Raw genomic sequence first — 16,829 nt, forward strand, 5'->3', positions numbered from 1 at the left:
GTTTTCTTTACTTTTTCATGATCTTAAAATAGGTTTTCTTTACCTTTGCAGGATCTTAAAATAGATTTTCTTATCTTTTTATGATCTTAAGGTAAAATGGGATTTTCTCTACCTGTTTATGCTCTCAAAATAAAATAGATTTTCTTTACCTGTTTATGGTCTCAAAATAAAATAGCTTTTCTTTACCTGTCTGTGATCTTAAGATAGAGTTTTGGTTTTTTCTTTACCTTTTTACGATCTTCAGATTTTTACCCTCGTGATCTTAAGGTAAAATACATAATTCTTTCTGTCCTGAAGATTAAAGAGATTTTTCTTTCTGTTTTTAACAGAAAATGTTTCCTTTACCCATTTATGATCTTTAAATATCTTTTCTTTGCCCTCTTATGATCTCAAAATCTCTTTTCTTTACCCCTTTATGATCTTAAAATGTCTTTCCTTTACCCTCTTTCGCTCTTAAAATATCTATTCTATACCCTCTTTGATTTTAAAGTATCTTTTCTTTACCCTCATGTGGACTTAAAATATCTTTTTTTACCCTCATGTGGTCTTAAAATCTCTTTCTTTACCCTCTCAGGAGTTAACATTGCAGCTTTTTTATCAAGATCAAGAGTAATGAAGCTCTAACAATGCAGAAGCATTACAGTTGTGTTCTCCTCATGCTGGTGTGTCTGTTTCTGCTTAATAAACCTATTAATTGTGCCATTATACATTAACAGAAAGTGCTCCTCTTCTTGCATTGCCCTGACATAAGAGACTTGGCAGTGGGTTTTGTTGGTTGGTGGTGTTTTGGGGTTGTTTTCATAAAATGTCATGAGAATTTCAAGCCTTGGTTTGTGCCTATGGGTGAAATAGTTGTGTTTATTACATTGATCTATGGGAAAGCAAGGGGTCAGCTAAAAATGACTAGGAGTCCCTGCTGCTGAAATGACAGGATTATAGCACATGTGCCAGCTCTCCTGCTAAGGGTTCTGTAGTTTGCCTGTGGTAAATTACACTGCCTCGCAGGTACGACTAACAGCACCACAGGCACTGCTGTTAATACAAGTCAGGGGTGTGGGGGGGTGGAAATAACCACCACTGATTGTAAAAGCAAGAAGAACATACTGGAATAAATTCCCAGCAGTGTGAATTTAGGATGGTTTGGGTTGTTGGTTAGTTGGGTTTTTTGGTAATGCTGGCAACTACATGGCAAAACATTTGAGCTTAGGTTCTGTGCTGAAATTAAGCACCAGTGTAAAACTGCCTGTGCTGAAGGAGCAGCCTAATTGCTACAGACTAATCCAAACCAGCTAATTTCCAGAGGAAAAAGGAGTTGAGATTCATTATCTTCCCCACAGCAAATTCTGCTCATCTCAATAAGGAAATAAATGGCATTGCAAGTGGCTTGTTCCTTTACATCAAGGGTGTAACTAGCAAGTGGCTTGTTCCTTTGCATCAAACCTTGTATGGTTGGTGGGGAGGATAAAAATTAGTTCAGTGATAAATATCTTTCATCAACTCTTGGGTGCAGAAATTGAGTAAAAATGTAAATGCATTCTTTTTTTTTTTTCATTTATTTTCCTGATATTTTTCCCAGTGCCATTTCCTCCTTTTCCACCTTAACTCCCTTTCAGATGCAGAGTTTTAACTCTTCTTTCTCAAAGTGTCTCTCTCAGCACTTTCTATTCATTTTTCTGGTATTTTCCCCTTGCCATTTCCTATTTTTTCACCTTAACTCCCTGTCAAACATACAAATGGAACTCTTGTTTCTCCAAGTGCCTCTCAAAGCACTGCACAGTGCTAGTACCACTTCATAAATCCATAGCACAAAAGGCATCAATAGGTTCAAAAGCATAGTTAGTGCTGTGTGCTGCTGGTCATCATTGCACAGAAAACACTGCAGAGGTTCTGAGCTTTTTGCAAGCTGGGCTTTGGTGGTTTGGGGTTTTTTTTGCCTTAGAAGAAAAAAGAATTTCAGATGGGTTATAATTCATCTTGTCTACACTGCAGTCACATGGCTGCATGGTGATTAGAGAAATCAAAGGTTTGCTGATTGCATCTAGATAGATAAACGTTATCCTCTAACATATCCTCCTTTCATTCAGTTCTTTACTTTCTTCTACTTATCTGCCCTTCTTATTTCCCTTTCCTAAAGAGGCTTCTCTCCCCTCTTCACTTCTCAGTTCATTGTGGTTTTTTCTTTCTGTTTCCTTTCCTTTCCTTTCAGTCCCTCTCATTCTCTTCTTCTGTAAGAAACCTTTCTCAGATTGTACAACAAACTTTCCGTGTCCTCTAATAGAGGAACTTCAGGAACATCCAGGTGACTGTGTTGGGAGGGGAAACAAAGCTTAGGAGCTTGCATTGGCAGCTGAAATTGCTGGGACCAATCCAGAGCTTCAGCAATGTATTTTTTCACTTGTTTTCTCCTACTTCTATCAGTCCTGGTTCTGTTAGTCAATACTGCTTCAGAAATTGACCTGTTTTGATGCTTTGTAACTTGCTTAACCTGACAAAATTGTTTGAGCTGCAAAATTTCTCACCTTTCTTTGGTGGTTTGTTGATGATGTTTTTAAGTCCTGTGGGCTCTGGCTCTTCTGTGCCCGTTAAGGATTGTGGGGTTTTTAATGTATATAATAGCAGTGATTGATGTCCCTTGGGTTTAGATATGTGAAGAATTTTAGTAACATTATGGTCTGAGAATGATAAAACCCAGGGAAACATTTAGAGAAGATTAGAATTCTGAACATTGGAAGTGCAACACCTTGGAGTGAAAATATCACAGCACTCAGGGAGGTTTCATATCTCAGTACTTTGAGACACTCAGTCCAAGAAGAGACTGCGTGCTCAGTCCCCATTCTTCAGTTACCACGAGTAACTTGTTCTCTGCTGCCTCTTTTCTCCACACTTGGCTGTAACTCCTGGGTTAACCATGAATGATGCTGCCCACACATATGCAATATCATTATGCCACTGCTGGTGGCACCAGGAAACCATTAATAAGAGATGAGGTTTTGGAAGTTCCTGGCTATAATTATATTAAAATCACATAAAATAACAAATGGCCTTAGAAATAAAACAACAGAACAGGGTAAAGGCGCCAAACGAGGCAGAAGTTACAGAGCTCTTGGTCGTTGTTAGTGAGGGGATTTTCACAGAGGCTGTCTGCAGACATAGGTGATCATATTGTGGAATTTACTACTTGAAAATATAGGCAAGAAATGGAGTTACAGTTCTAGTAATTAAAATCATTCTAAGTAGTCACTGACTTGAGATTGAGGGGGGAAATAATAGCAGTAATTAAAAAGTAGCTGTATGTCTGGGCTTCTAAAAGTTCTGCATGAAGGCACTTCCTGTACCTTGGGTTTCACTGCAGGGTTTCAGTCTGCAAGCTACAAACTTACACTCAAAAATAAACAAAAAAAAATCAAATTAATTGGTATTGAAGCCTATGAATAAGCAACTGCTTTGCTTGCATAATTACTGCAGAGTCCTGCGGCCGCAGAACCCTGCCCGCCTTTTCACGGGCATTAGCCCGCTTTCTTCTTCATGGCTGTTATTATGTTGCTGGTTGCAAGGATTTGCTGTTTCTGTGCCACTTCTAACCCCTTTGATACTGGGGATTGCATTAAACAAACACAGAGCAGAATGCGCAGCAGTTGCCAGACCTGTCAAGATATTTTCAGCGTTTTCATTTCCTTGTCTTACACTGCTTGGTGTGTCAATGAAGTCCTCTCTGTGCACTCTGTGTTCCCCTCTCCTTAATTTACTGTTGGGTTTTTGTTGTTGTTGGTTTGGGTTGGGGTTTTTTTTGGGGGGGGGGATGGGGGGGGAGGCCTTTTTTTTTTCAAGACTAAAACCAGACTGTTCAGAGACTGAAAACTGTGGCTGTATAAACAGCATTGAGAAAATTATCTTTGCTCTACAGAAAAAAAAATAGGGGGGGGAAAGGGGGTAAAAACAACCCTTTAGCTAGAAGTAAAAAGGCTATAAAGCTGAAAACAACCCTTGAGCGAAAAAAGAAAAATAGCTAAAACCAGCCCTTTAGCTAAAATGTTAAAAAAGTAAACCCAGCTCTTTAGCTAAAAAGTTAGAAAGCTAAACCAAAGCCTTTAGCTAAAAAGTTAGAAAGCTAAATCCAAGCCTTTAGCTTAAAAAATAATAGTAATAATAAAAAGATAAAAAGCTAAAGCCAAGCCTTTAGCTAAAAAGTTAGAAAGCTAAAGCCAAGCCTTTAGCTAAAAAGTTAAAAAGCTAAAGCCAAGCCTTTAGCTAAAAAGTTAGAAAGCTAAAGCCAAGCCTTTAGCTAAAAAATAAAAGCAGCTAAAAAGCTAAACCCAACCCTCCTTGAAACTTAGACTTTCTGAACAGTGTGCTTTAAAACGTGCAACTCTTCTTCCTGTTGCAGATGAATGACATTATAGTGACTGTCAGAGATTCCAATCTGAAGCTGACCCTGGCTTTTGGAATAGGCATGCACCACGCAGGCCTGCATGAAAGGGACAGGAAAACGGTGGAAGAGCTCTTTGTGAACTGCAAAATCCAGGTAGGTTTGCTCCTGGAATCCTGCCCTAAGGAGCTTCCCAGGGAACTTGAAAAGTTGGGGGTTATTTTTGTTGTTGTTGTTGCATCTCCCTCGTTAATATTTCTTTCTGTTTTAGGTTCTTATTGCCACCAGCACGTTAGCTTGGGGTGTAAATTTTCCAGCCCATTTAGTCATTGTTAAAGGGACAGAATACTACGATGGGAAAACAAGGCGCTACGTGGATTATCCCATCACAGGTACTCACGGGCATTGTGGAAATGCTCATCTGCTGAAGTCTGTTTCAAGCTTATGCAAATGATCTGAATTATTTAGTAAGTGATCACTAAAAATACCTATTGGAAGGAGAGGCTTAGGAGTGCTGAGGAGAGGCTTTCTTCACTCAATGAGAGTTGTAGAACTCTGAAGATTTTATGCGATGACAAAAATCTTTCTGTCCCGGAAATCTTTTCTCCTGCTCGATTCCCTTGATGGCTGTCATCCAAAAGGGGCAACCTAAAGTCATATTTAGCTCCCTAGTTAATTGTAGAAAAGGAAGTTTTCACGCATGTAAATAGTTTTGTTTATTTGTTGGTTTGGTTTTGGAGGCTTTTTAAAAGAGAAACCTATTTTTAACAGTAAACTCAGCCCTGGTTTGAAATGCAGCAGCTGAGTCACACATGTATGAGAAGATAAATAACAATAACCAAAACACCTTAACTGCTCTGCTGTCTTCAGTGGTCTAAGTGATACTTCAAGTAAGTGACACTTCAGGAGTAAGCAGCTAAACCCAATATTTGGATTTCTGGCTCGATGTGGATTTTTATCTCTTTCCGGCTCCAGGAAAATCCACTTCTCAAACTGCTCTGCAATGTTTTCACCAAGCTTAAGAAACTGAGCCCTGGAAGAGCTTCTTTCAGAGTTCAGACAGGGAGAATATTTGTCTGGATGGTACTGAGCTTGAAGAATGAGGGCAAGCTAAATTTGTTCCAGGTTTCCTGTTCTGTTTTTCCTTTCTCTTCACAAGAGGAAGTTTATTATAAATGATCCTATACTATGCTAGAGATGGGTATACACCTAGAATGATCTAAGTGGTATTGGTGGTGTAGATCAAGAGCTTATCTCTTTTACACCGTGCACTGTTCTTCCAGCAAGAGAAACTTAACTGATGAACAAAAGCTACACCTGAAAATACTGCAGGGGTTACTCCTCCCAATAACCCATCGGAGGGCTTCATTTAGTGGTTAGTGCTCTGCAGGGAACTTGAGATCAATTTCCAGCCCAAAGATTCCGGAGTGACCTGGGAAGCTTAGCCACACAGACTTGCATTTTGTGACAGGCTTGGGCTGATGTAAGCTTAGGACAAAGAGTCTCTGCAGAGAAGTAGGATCTCGCTCGTCCCATCTGGAGGAACAACTGACTTCATTACTGCCTGGGGAAAAGTGATGAGGAAAGAAATCAACTGAAGTTTTAAATGTGAGGTTGAATCTGTGGGACAGCCAGAGATCACTAGGAGAGAAAATTTAGATCAGTAATAGAGACAATGTAGAAATCAGAAACTCAAAGCTGTTGAAGACTGTCCTGGCTTGGGGCAGACTTTCTGCCCTGGTTTAGAAATCTGTTGCAAAAGCACTCCCAAAGGCTTTAGGGAATGCTTTTACTTTCACTGTTTATTGTGCATTATGAATTCAGGTGACTTGGACACTGGGGGATTGTCCAATTCCTGAATTTTCAATCAGACTGGGGAGGGGGAGGGGGTGGATGGAACACCACCATCTGTGGTGGAAGCATTTAAGGTTTTGTTGTCTGCACTGCGCAGAAAATGCAGCGGCCTTGCTTTGTGGAGACACATGTGCTGAGGCTTGCTCAGAGCATCTTTATTTTTAACTTTCTAGAGAATATTTCTGCATCTGGAAGTTCTCTGGATAGGTAGCACAGTTTTGCAGCAGCAATAAAATGACAATGCAATGAATTTCTTTCTGAAAGAGCTCCAAAATTTCACAATGCCTGATGTCCTTAATGCTGCCCTCCTCTGCCATGGCTTCTTCCTGCTGAAGTTACCTTTCTGTGTCAGGAATGCATTTGGCTCCAAGGAAGCAGCTGAGGGCAGAATGAATCATTCTGAAGTGTTCAGTAATTTCAAAATGAGTCCAAGCTCTTCTCTGAGTGAAGCTGGAGGATTTGAGGAGGGCCTTTTCTCAGTGACCAGACGTTCAGTCAGCCAGCTGGACCTTACTGAGCGTTTCAGGAGTTCAGTCCAGTGATTAAAAGCAGCCAAGCAACGTAAAGTCAGTAAAGAAAATACTGGGTTTGGATAATGACACAGTGGAGGCTGGCAAAAATCAGGCCCTGAGGCTTTTTGGTAAATCCATTTCCTCTGTGGTATTGTGCACAATTGAATTCACCACGTTAGAACAGCAAGTGCACACCCTCCCGTGCACATACCTACCACTGACAGCATCTTCAGGCTGGCTTCATTCTTCATTTGCATCTTTCTCCTCAATTAACAAAAGGAATAAACTGATAAAAAGCAGTGCTGTCTGTCTAGCTCATGGCTGTGGAAGAGAAAATGTGTAACTAAAAACTTTTTATGGACCCTGGGCTCTTTCTCCTGTTATGGGCTGCTGCTGTGTCCATTCTACAGCCTCTGGCTTTTCCTTCCCTGAGGAAGCTTGGACCAAAAGCTTGTTGATTCTGAAGCCAATTGTTTTCCAAATGCCAAACAGATTCATAGAATGGGTTGGGTTGGAAGGGGCCTCCAAAGGTCATCCAGTCCAAGCCCCTGCAGTCAGCTGGGACATCCTCCACTAGAGCAGCTTGCTCACAGCCTTGTCCAGCCTCACCTTGGATATCCCCAGGGATGGGGCCTCAACTACCTCCCTGGGCAACCTGCTGTGGTGTTCCATTTGCCTTTTACCATTTTATCTCTAAATACATTAGGATTTGTCTTCCTCTCACAAATAATCAAGGCCAAGGAAACCATACAGAGCAGAAAAGCTCATTAAAGAAACTTTTGCTATTGTGAAGTCAAATACTTGAACACTGGGAAATAATCACTGCCGTTGTAGGCTTCAGGAGTTCCCTTTCTCGTCGTCTTTAATTACATGTGATCAAATGAGGGATGGATATGGACAGGAAGGAGAGTAGAGGAAATTTATGTGAGGTGGAAGCTTAGATTCTGTTGTGGTGGGTGGTCTTCAAGTGTGCAGGAAGATGGTCTCTGCTGGGAAGAAGTATGGGAGATGGAATAAAATGAGATGTGTTAAAGCAAACAGGGCACAGGAGGGCAAAGAAATCCCCAAATCCTGTACTGCACTTCATACAGTCCTAAAGATGTCAATTTGTACATTCAAGTAAAGAATTGGTTGCTATGTTATTGTCTCTTGGGCAGATGTGCTTCAGATGATGGGCCGTGCTGGCAGACCACAGTTTGACGACCAAGGCAAAGCTGTCATTCTAGTCCATGACATTAAGAAAGACTTCTACAAAAAATTCCTGTATGAACCCTTCCCAGTGGAATCAAGGTAAAGTCAAGAGAGCAGTGTGATTAAAATCATAGAGTCAGGGAATGGGGTGGGTTGGAAGGGAGCTTCAGGATCATCCAGTTCTAAACTCCCTCCCATGGACAGGGACATCTCCCACCAGCCCAGGCTGCTCAAGGCTTCATCCAACCTGGCCTTGAACACCTCCAGGGAGAGGGCACCACGACCTCCCTGGGCAACCCGTTCCAGTGTCTCCCCACCCTCACTGCAAAGAATGTCTTTCTAATTCCCAGTCCAAAGCTGTCCTCCTCAAGCTTCAATCCATTCCCCTTCATCCTATCAAAACAAACCCTTGTAAAAAGTCCCTCCCCAAGTGCTGATGATACCTGCAGGTGCTGATGCTGTATCGAGACCGTGTGGCACTGGCACAGACTGGGAAATCTCTCTCTCTTCATTTCTAAATAGAGAAATCCTATCCTCAGCAGAACAGCAGTAATCACATCTTGTTCCTGCTTGGCATGCTGGAAATGTTCTGTGTCTCTAGAGGCCCCTTCCAACCAGTTCTGTGATTGTGTGTTTCCAGTAGTTCATTTTGTGTGTGTAGTTTGATATATTCCATCTTTTTCTATAAACAAAGACTGTTTGATGAATGTTCAGATGCAGATGCACTTATTTATAGCAATCTCATTAAGTTCTATGTAGGTTGTGACCCAACTAACTCTGAGTTGTTTTGGTCTCTCTTGTGATCAAGTGTTTAAAGTAAGAGGATGCAGAGCTTCAAAGACAAACTGTTTGGGGAGTTATAAAGAGGTTTTAGTCTTAGAAATGCTTTCCCATCTGTTCTCCCAAAGAGCAGATTTGTCAGCTTTGGGTAGGATTTCCAATTTGTACAGTTAAACTTCATCTTTAATTAAAGGTTGTTGCTAAAAGCCATTGTCTGTGTATGAGTTGTAAGACTTGAGTACACAACTCCTGTACCAGGCCTTGCGCTCTCCCTGATTGTGTGTCTGAGATCTGGCACATTAGAAGCAAAAGAGAAAGCACTTCATTAGGAAATAGCTGTTGAGTGATCTCTCCAGTTTCTGATGGACAACCTGAATGGAACATCTGCAGTTCTTGCCTTCAGAACCCTGCAATCACTGGTGCAGAGCAGTAAAACTGCTACTCATACACAGTTACTCTTTACTTTTTTAGCAACAAGGCAAGAACAATAGAAAAAGAAAATACCAAGAAAAATTAGGTTGATCCTTAAAGATATTTGCCATTCCCTGACTGAACTCCAGCCAGGCATGATCTCATTAGATATCCTAATGGAAGTCTCTGTTCCATTTAATGACACTAAAGAGTATTTCACTTGGGAAGAATCATTTTAAACTGCTTTCATTCTTCTGTGTGTCTGAGCTGAGATCTTTCTGGGTAAAGTGACTGTTTGGGGTTGAAGGTGAGGCAAAATCTGGGGGAAGCAGTTTTGATGTCATTTTAATAGCCCTGAAGTATTTGTCAAGTATTAGCTAAGCTATTGCCACTGTTTCATTTCCTGTTTGCCTTTCCATATGATTCTCCGTTGCACTCGCCCAGCACGATCATATGGTCAACATATAGCAATCAGAGGTTACCACTGAGTAGCTCCATCTGAGTGCATTCCATGGATGACTTCAGCTTGTGCATTCTTGCTCCAATCAAAAAATAATTTGAGCTTCATTCCACTACCATGTAAAGAAGATGACTGACCCCACAATTACATTCCCCCTTCCTCCCCTCTCCCCTTTTAACAAAAGATGAATATTTTCAGATTAAAAGTAATAAACCTTTTAATGCTCCACTCTCCAGAATATATTACCTGTCTTTGTGGTTGTAAAAATCAGCTAAATCCTCTTGTTTCCTGTTCTCCAGCTTGTTAGAAGTGCTGGCTGACCACTTGAATGCTGAAATAGCTGCTGGAACTATCACTTCTAAGCAGGATGCAATGGATTATATCACCTGGACTTATTTCTTCCGTCGGCTTATCATGAACCCAACGTGAGTATAAAAGATAAATGCAGTTTAATCTAAAGGTACCTGGAGAGTAGAGCTGGTCCAAAGGTGATCCCACTGCTCTTGGAGCCTGGCATATTTAGCAGGCTCCAGCACAGGAGCATTTCTGGCCCACACATGGAACAGGACTCGTGTGCACATTTGTTTAGTAGGTTTGTTTCTCTAAACACAAATGCCTTTCTTGGCAGATAACTTTACAATTGAGTTACAACCAGAAACCAGCCTTAAGAAAGGGCTCCATCAGCATCCCTAAAATAAAGCTCCAGATTATCACATTCCTTTAGGTATTGTAGTTATAATATGTTCCTTTTTTTACTTTTTTAGCTACCACATTGATGTGTTCTGCTCAGTTTTCTATAGGAAATCTATAAAGATTTGGCTTTTTCTAATAAATGAGAGAATAGCTCTCAGCTGTTCCTCTGTGATGAAGTTTACTTCCATTAGGCTGTCCTGGTGAAACCATGTGTGCAATATTTTCAGTGATTGTTATCATCCTGCCTAGCTCCAGCTGGGATGCAGATCATCCTGAGCAGTTCCAGCAATGCAGCCTGCCTTTGCCCCAGCATTGCTTTGGGTAGATCATGGAATCATTAAGGTCGGACAAGACCTGTACGGTCATCGAGTCCCACCATAACCCAACCACCATGGCCACTGAACTGTATCCTGAAGCACCACATCTACAGCTTCTTGAACACCTCTGGGCATGGGGACCCCACCACCTCCCTGGGCAGCCTGGCCCAATCCCTGACCACTCTTGAAGCAAGGAAATTTTTCTAATCTCCAACCAAACCCTCCCCTGGCACAATTTCAGGCCATTTCCTCTCATCCTATCACCTGATGCTGGGGAGAAGAGACCGACCCCCACCTCACTGCAACCTCCTTTTCAGGTAGCTGTAAGATGCCTTAACAACATCAGTGAGTTGGTCACTGGTCCATGGCTCTCTGGCCACGAAGGTCCATCAGCTGTGCCACAACTCAGTACCATTTCCATGGTACCATTGGGAGATGGCAGCTGCTGAAGGCTGCTAGCTGAGGACGGCAGATGTGATTGGTGACTGCAGTGCAGTCATTTAGACTCATAGAATGTTCTGGGTTGGAAGGAACCTCTGAAGGTCATCTAGTCCAACCACTTCTGCAGCAAACAGGGGGTAACCTCAACTAGATCAGGCTGCCCAGAGCCCTGTTGAGCCTCACTGTGAATATCTCCGGGGGTGAGGCCCCAAGCACCTCCCTGGGCAACCTGTTTCATGAATCACTACCTGTGTTTCCCCCATACTTGTTCATAAGCTAATTCTGCTTTCAGGACTGTAAAGTCTCACAGAGCCCATTTCCTGCCAGCAGGTGGATGCTGTCAATTCATCCTTTTTTGTGCATTTGTTTCCAAAGCCCTTCTGGCTAGCAAGTTGGAGGGTTTTGTCCCTTTAATATTTTTGGCTGACTCTGTCCCCCTTTTCCCCCATTTTCATGACATGTGTCACTGTTGCCACCGTATAATCTGCACATAAAACCCATGGTGCTGTTACAAATGACTCCACAGCACTGACAGTTATAGCAGGACCATTTCGAGGCCGATGACAAATTTCCCAGAGAGAGCTCAGGTCAGGTTTACATAAGCTAAACAGGAAATGATTGCCACCATTCACATTAAATCCTAAATGTTTGGGGTAACTTCATCTACATTTTATGTCCCTGCACGTCCCTCTGTCGTCCTCAGCTGATGAAATTCCACACTTCCTTAGATTACAGAAAGGAGCTGCCTAGGCTGGAGAAATAAGTTCATGTTTCACACTTTTGTTGTTCTTGCTAAGCTCTGGAAGGTTTGGGGTTTGAAATAAACACATCATTTGAAAGACAGTCAAAGTTCCTTCAGGGCTGGGGCTGGGGGTTGGGCTTTTTGTGGTTGCTGGATTATTTAAATTTGACATACTTGGTAAATTTTTATGATACCTGGGGGTTTGTTATTGCCTTTTCCCAATGGACTACTAATGGAAGTTAGCCTGTCTAGCCCATGTGCTAGATGCTGTTAGGATAAAACTGCCTTTGACTTTCACACCTCTCAGGGGACGAGTAATTGTTGTGTTCAAACAGCCTGTAATTGTGATCCCGCTGGCTTCTCAGTACGCTTCTGGCTATTAGAATCATTAAACAACTCAGCACCTGTTAACAGCATTGTAAATATTCAACCCTGCTTGTGTGCAGGTTGAGTCCAATATAGGAGAAGGCTGACAGAGCCCAGCCTCATAAATTAGAGCTTCTGACAAGTCAATTATTGTGAAACTGGGCTTCACTGTGAAATAAATGAAATGGTGTGCTGGTAGAAAGGGAGGCTGTCTGTTTAGAGCAGAGGGGAAATAATGACTAGATGATTCAATGCAGTGAGCATGAAACTGCATTGTTTTTATTCTTTATCTGTAATTAAATAGTTAGGTAATGTGTGAGTTCCTCTATGAAGCTCTACCAGGCAGTTTTTATCCTTGAAGCATACCACCATGCAAAATTCAGCTTCCATTTATGCCTCTGCATTCACAATGCTGCCTGATGTCCTGATAGCTCTGTTGTCACTAATGATTTTAACAGAGGCTTTCTAGATGAACAGCTTTGCTGTTTTATTAAGGGGGGGGGGGGGGATATATACTGAGCAACCCAGAAGCTCCTGTGGGTGTGCTCAAAATTATATTTATGCCATTATAGATAGTAGTTAAAACACACTGCTGCCACTCCACTCAAGATTACAAACCATGGAAGGGCTCTTTCTATTTATTTATTTTTAATTAATATTGTTTAATTTGCAATTGGATATTTACAACTCTGGTAAAAAAAAATAAAAGAGCAGAACTCAGCAAATGTAAACTTCCCATCGTTGAGAGCTGTGTGTCAGTGTCTGTGTGAACAGGCACACTCAGAGCATCAGTTTGCTCTGGGTTTAGGGATTCATTCTCAGAATTATTAAGGGGTGGTTTTGTCACTTGCTGTCAGCCTTACAGAGTTTTCTGGGGTGAGAGAGCAATGTGACATAAATGCTGATTAAATTAACTCAGCCTGATGCTCTCAGCCATTAGGTTTTACATTTTTATTCTATTTTAGCAATGCTATTTTTAATGCAATATCAAGTCTATTTTCAATACAGTATCAATTCCATTTTCAATCATCAACTCCATGTTTTCAATCATCAATTCCATTTTCAATCACCAATGCTATTTTTAATACAATATCAATTCTATTTTCAATGCAGTATCAATTCCATATTTTCAATCACCAATATTTTCAATCACTAATTCTCTTTTCAATGCAATATCAATCCTCTTTTCAATGCAATATCAATTCTCTTTTCAATGCAATATCAATTCCATACTTTCAATCACCAATCATATTTTCAATCATTAATTCTAGTTTTAATACAATATCAATTCTCTTTTCCATCATATTTTTAATTAATACCAATTCTGTTTTCAATACAATCTAAATGATGTTTTCAATCATATTTTCAATCATCAATTGTAGTTGCTATCACCAAGTGTATTTTTACATGCCCTTTCCTCACTGTGATTAGCTGAGCATCTCTAATAGCAGAGGGCTAAACCAGGTGGATAAAAGTGATGATTTTTTTGGCTGTGGCTGGTACTGAAGTGATAAAATTCAGCAAGGTGAAGATTTGTAAAGGCATTAAAATTCCCATCGTTTTTAAAAGGCATTCTAATGACTTTTATGACCACACCTTCAGTGTGAAATGCTACAAACTAGATCCAGTCTGCTTGAATTACTCTTCAGTGGCAGCCTCCAAAAAGAAAGTCAGTGTTGCCCATACCTCTTTCCTTTGTCTTAAGCTCCCTTCATCATCAGTGTTGTGGTACTGCAAACAGCAGTGCTGAAATGCTAGGGTCTGAATGCCATGACAACAAAGTGCCTGAATTATCATCATTTCAGGAGAGTTCCATTCAATTTAGAGTAAAATCCTAATGACTCATTAGTGGGTTTGGTGTATAAAACAGAAAAATCTTCTCACAGCCTTCCAACAAGTTGTGGAGTTAATTTGCTGAGTTATTTTCAGAAGGTAAATAAATGTTCCCAGGTAATTTCTGCTAATAAGCAGAAGCCAGACGTGTTTGCTGATAAGATGGCAGGCAGCTAAAAAGGTGCAGATGGAAATATTGATCTTTTTTTTTTCGCCATTACTGCATTACCTCAGAAAAGTTGAAAGGGAACTGATGAAATTTAAGGTGCATTGGAAACCACGTCAGAGTGCTCTTGCTACAGACAGCTGTTCTTTCCTTAAGTCTGATGGTACAAAGCATTTTAGTCAATATAGAGATTTCTTTGGGAGTTTGGACAATAGCTGGGCTTGAAATATTTGAGGTCAGCATGAACCCATCTAAAATATCAGAGAGTTGAACACACCACTGCCATTGTGTCTACTGTAGCAGGTTCCTGTCATCAGAATAGATCTTTTCAAATCTTTTTCTCATGATAGTAGAGTTTTAGGTCCCAGCATAAGAAGGGCACAGAGCTGTTGGAGTCCAGAGGAGGTCACAAAGATGATCCAAGGGCTGGAGCAGCTCTGCTGTCAGCACAGGCTGAGGGAGCTGAGGGTGTTCAGCCTGGAGAGAGAATGCTCCAGGGGGACCTCAGAGCTGCTGCCAGGAGCTGAAGGGATCCTGCAGGAAGGCTGCACAGAGGCTTTTCCTGAGGGCGTCTAGAGACAGGACAAGGGAGAATGGTTTGGAGCTGAGGAAGAGCAGGGTTAGACTGGAGCTGAAGAAGTTCTTCAATAGGAGGATGGTGAGACTCTGGCACAGGCTGCCCAGGGAGGTTGTGGATGCCTCCTCCCTAGGGATGTTCAAGTCCAGGTTGGATGAGGTTTTGGGCAATAAAATCTAGTTGAGAGGTGTCCCTGCCCATGGTAGGGAGGTTGGAGGATATGATCTATGAGGTCCCTTCCAACCTGAGCCATTCTGTGGGTTACCCCATTATTAGTGAACATCCAAAGATCAGAGAATTAACCTCATAATTTGGGATTAATGACAAAGGGGGGAAATCTGGGATTGCTCTTAAACATGCAGGCTTTTTTCAGCTGCGCTGCTGCTACTCAAAAAGATAACAAAAAAAAGAAGATAACAAACCCTGCTTAAGAAAGTAACAGCACAAATCAGATTCTGTTAATAAAACAGTAGTGACATACAAAATGCAACTCAATCTCATGAAATTTGCTGACAGACACATGACAATAAATCAAATAGAGCTTCAAGCAGAGAACAGAATTCATCTGCCCAAATATAGCATCAACAACCAAACTGGTTGTCAAAAGCTCTTCTTTTGTTTCCAGCCAGTGTTTTGTTTCCAGCTCTTCCCCTCACCCTACAGCAGAGCTATAAAATCCTTCAGATGAATATCACTCTGCAAGCACACCTTTGGAAAATGTGGAATCAGGGGAAATTGTCCCTCTCACTAAATCTAGGCAGTGCAGAGTTCTGTTTGTATCAACCTTTCTATTAATAGCTACTTTGCCATCTTTCCATATGTACAGGCTTGCATTATCTTGGCTGCTCCCACAAATCATCAATTCCTCATTAGGCTGTATAAGGGAATAGTTGTGTTTAATTGTTGAATGGGGATATTTGCTGTTCCAAGTATCTGTGTACACTACAGCAGCCTTTTCCTACAAGATGTTATTGTTAAACATCTTCAGAGTGTAAAAAGTAAATGCATTTGGTTTCAATTTCTCTAGTTACTATAACTTGGATGATGTGAGCCACGACACTATGAATAAGTACCTCTCAAGCCTCGTTGAGAAATCCCTCTATGATTTGGAATGCTCCTACTGCATTGAAATTGGGGAGGTAAGACTCATCTGTGCCTTACAAGATCTAGTAAGATACAAGCTCCTGAAAGTTGGGAGCAGCAAGGCTCACACTCCAGATCTGAGATGTTAGAGAGTTTGCCCTCGGAGTTATTTGTAGGACCTGTGCTGAAACCTGAGTTTAATTGGGATTGCAGCTAGATGATGCTGCTAAATAGTTGTTGCTGCTCTCTTATGAAGTAGTCTTAAGACATTTTACAGTTTTGTTGAATGATTTCCATCAAACCATGGAGGAACTGTGTACATTTGATTCATTTGATTCCTCTTCTACCAGGACAGTCGCAGCATTGAACCCCTGACGTACGGCCGCATCGCTTCCTATTACTACCTGAAGCATCCAACTATTGGCATGTTCAAAGACCAGTTGAAACCTGAAAGCAGCATTGAGGAATTGCTCTTAATTCTGACAGTAAGTGTTGGTAGTTGCTCAGCTTAAACATAGAATCATGCAGTTGTTTCAGTTGGAAAAGCCCTTTAATGAAAAGCCCTGAAATGGGCAGAAGCCTTTCTTCCCTGACCTGGAATTTCGGTTTTTGTTGGTTTGAGTACTATGCCTGAATCATTTTTGATGTTTCATGTGTTTCATCTATCAGTACAACAACTTGCTTCTCTTCTGGTGTCCCTTTATAATGTTCAGGGTCTATATAAATCTGATCTTTCTTTGGGTTTTTTTCTAAATAAGTTAGGTACAAGTAGTCAAATATCAGAACAGTAACAGCAAATCAACAGCCTACATCTGTGGCAGGGCCATCACTTTGCACTGGGATGATCTGGAAGATGCAGGAGCTTTTCAAGATGTGAGTGAGACACAGGGAAGGGTCATTTCCTAAAATGCCTTCTTTTCCTTCTCCAAGCCACCTCACAGTCCCTGAAGTCCTAACCTGTAATTACCCCAGCTCAAAGAGTTAGTCTGGTGGCTGTTTAGTAGGGAAGGGCAAGGCAAGGCAAAAGATTTTAGGGC

The 16,829-nt window shown here is 41.3% G+C and overlaps 1 protein-coding gene across 1 annotated transcript in view; it reads left to right on the forward strand.

The window, feature by feature from the left end:
* ASCC3 (activating signal cointegrator 1 complex subunit 3) overlaps positions 1-16,829 on the forward strand; it is a 143,571-nt gene that overhangs the window by 92,869 nt on the left and 33,873 nt on the right. Inside the window, exons 31-36 of the mRNA XM_054174001.1 lie at positions 4,385-4,522; positions 4,638-4,758; positions 7,890-8,022; positions 9,874-9,999; positions 15,737-15,848; positions 16,143-16,277. Of these exons, the coding sequence (XP_054029976.1) occupies positions 4,385-4,522; positions 4,638-4,758; positions 7,890-8,022; positions 9,874-9,999; positions 15,737-15,848; positions 16,143-16,277 (765 nt within the window). The remainder of the gene's footprint in view (positions 1-4,384; positions 4,523-4,637; positions 4,759-7,889; positions 8,023-9,873; positions 10,000-15,736; positions 15,849-16,142; positions 16,278-16,829) is intronic.

The sequence above is a fragment of the Dryobates pubescens genome, chromosome 28 (assembly GCF_014839835.1).
Source record: "Dryobates pubescens isolate bDryPub1 chromosome 28, bDryPub1.pri, whole genome shotgun sequence".
NCBI classification, from domain to species: Eukaryota; Metazoa; Chordata; class Aves; order Piciformes; family Picidae; genus Dryobates; species Dryobates pubescens.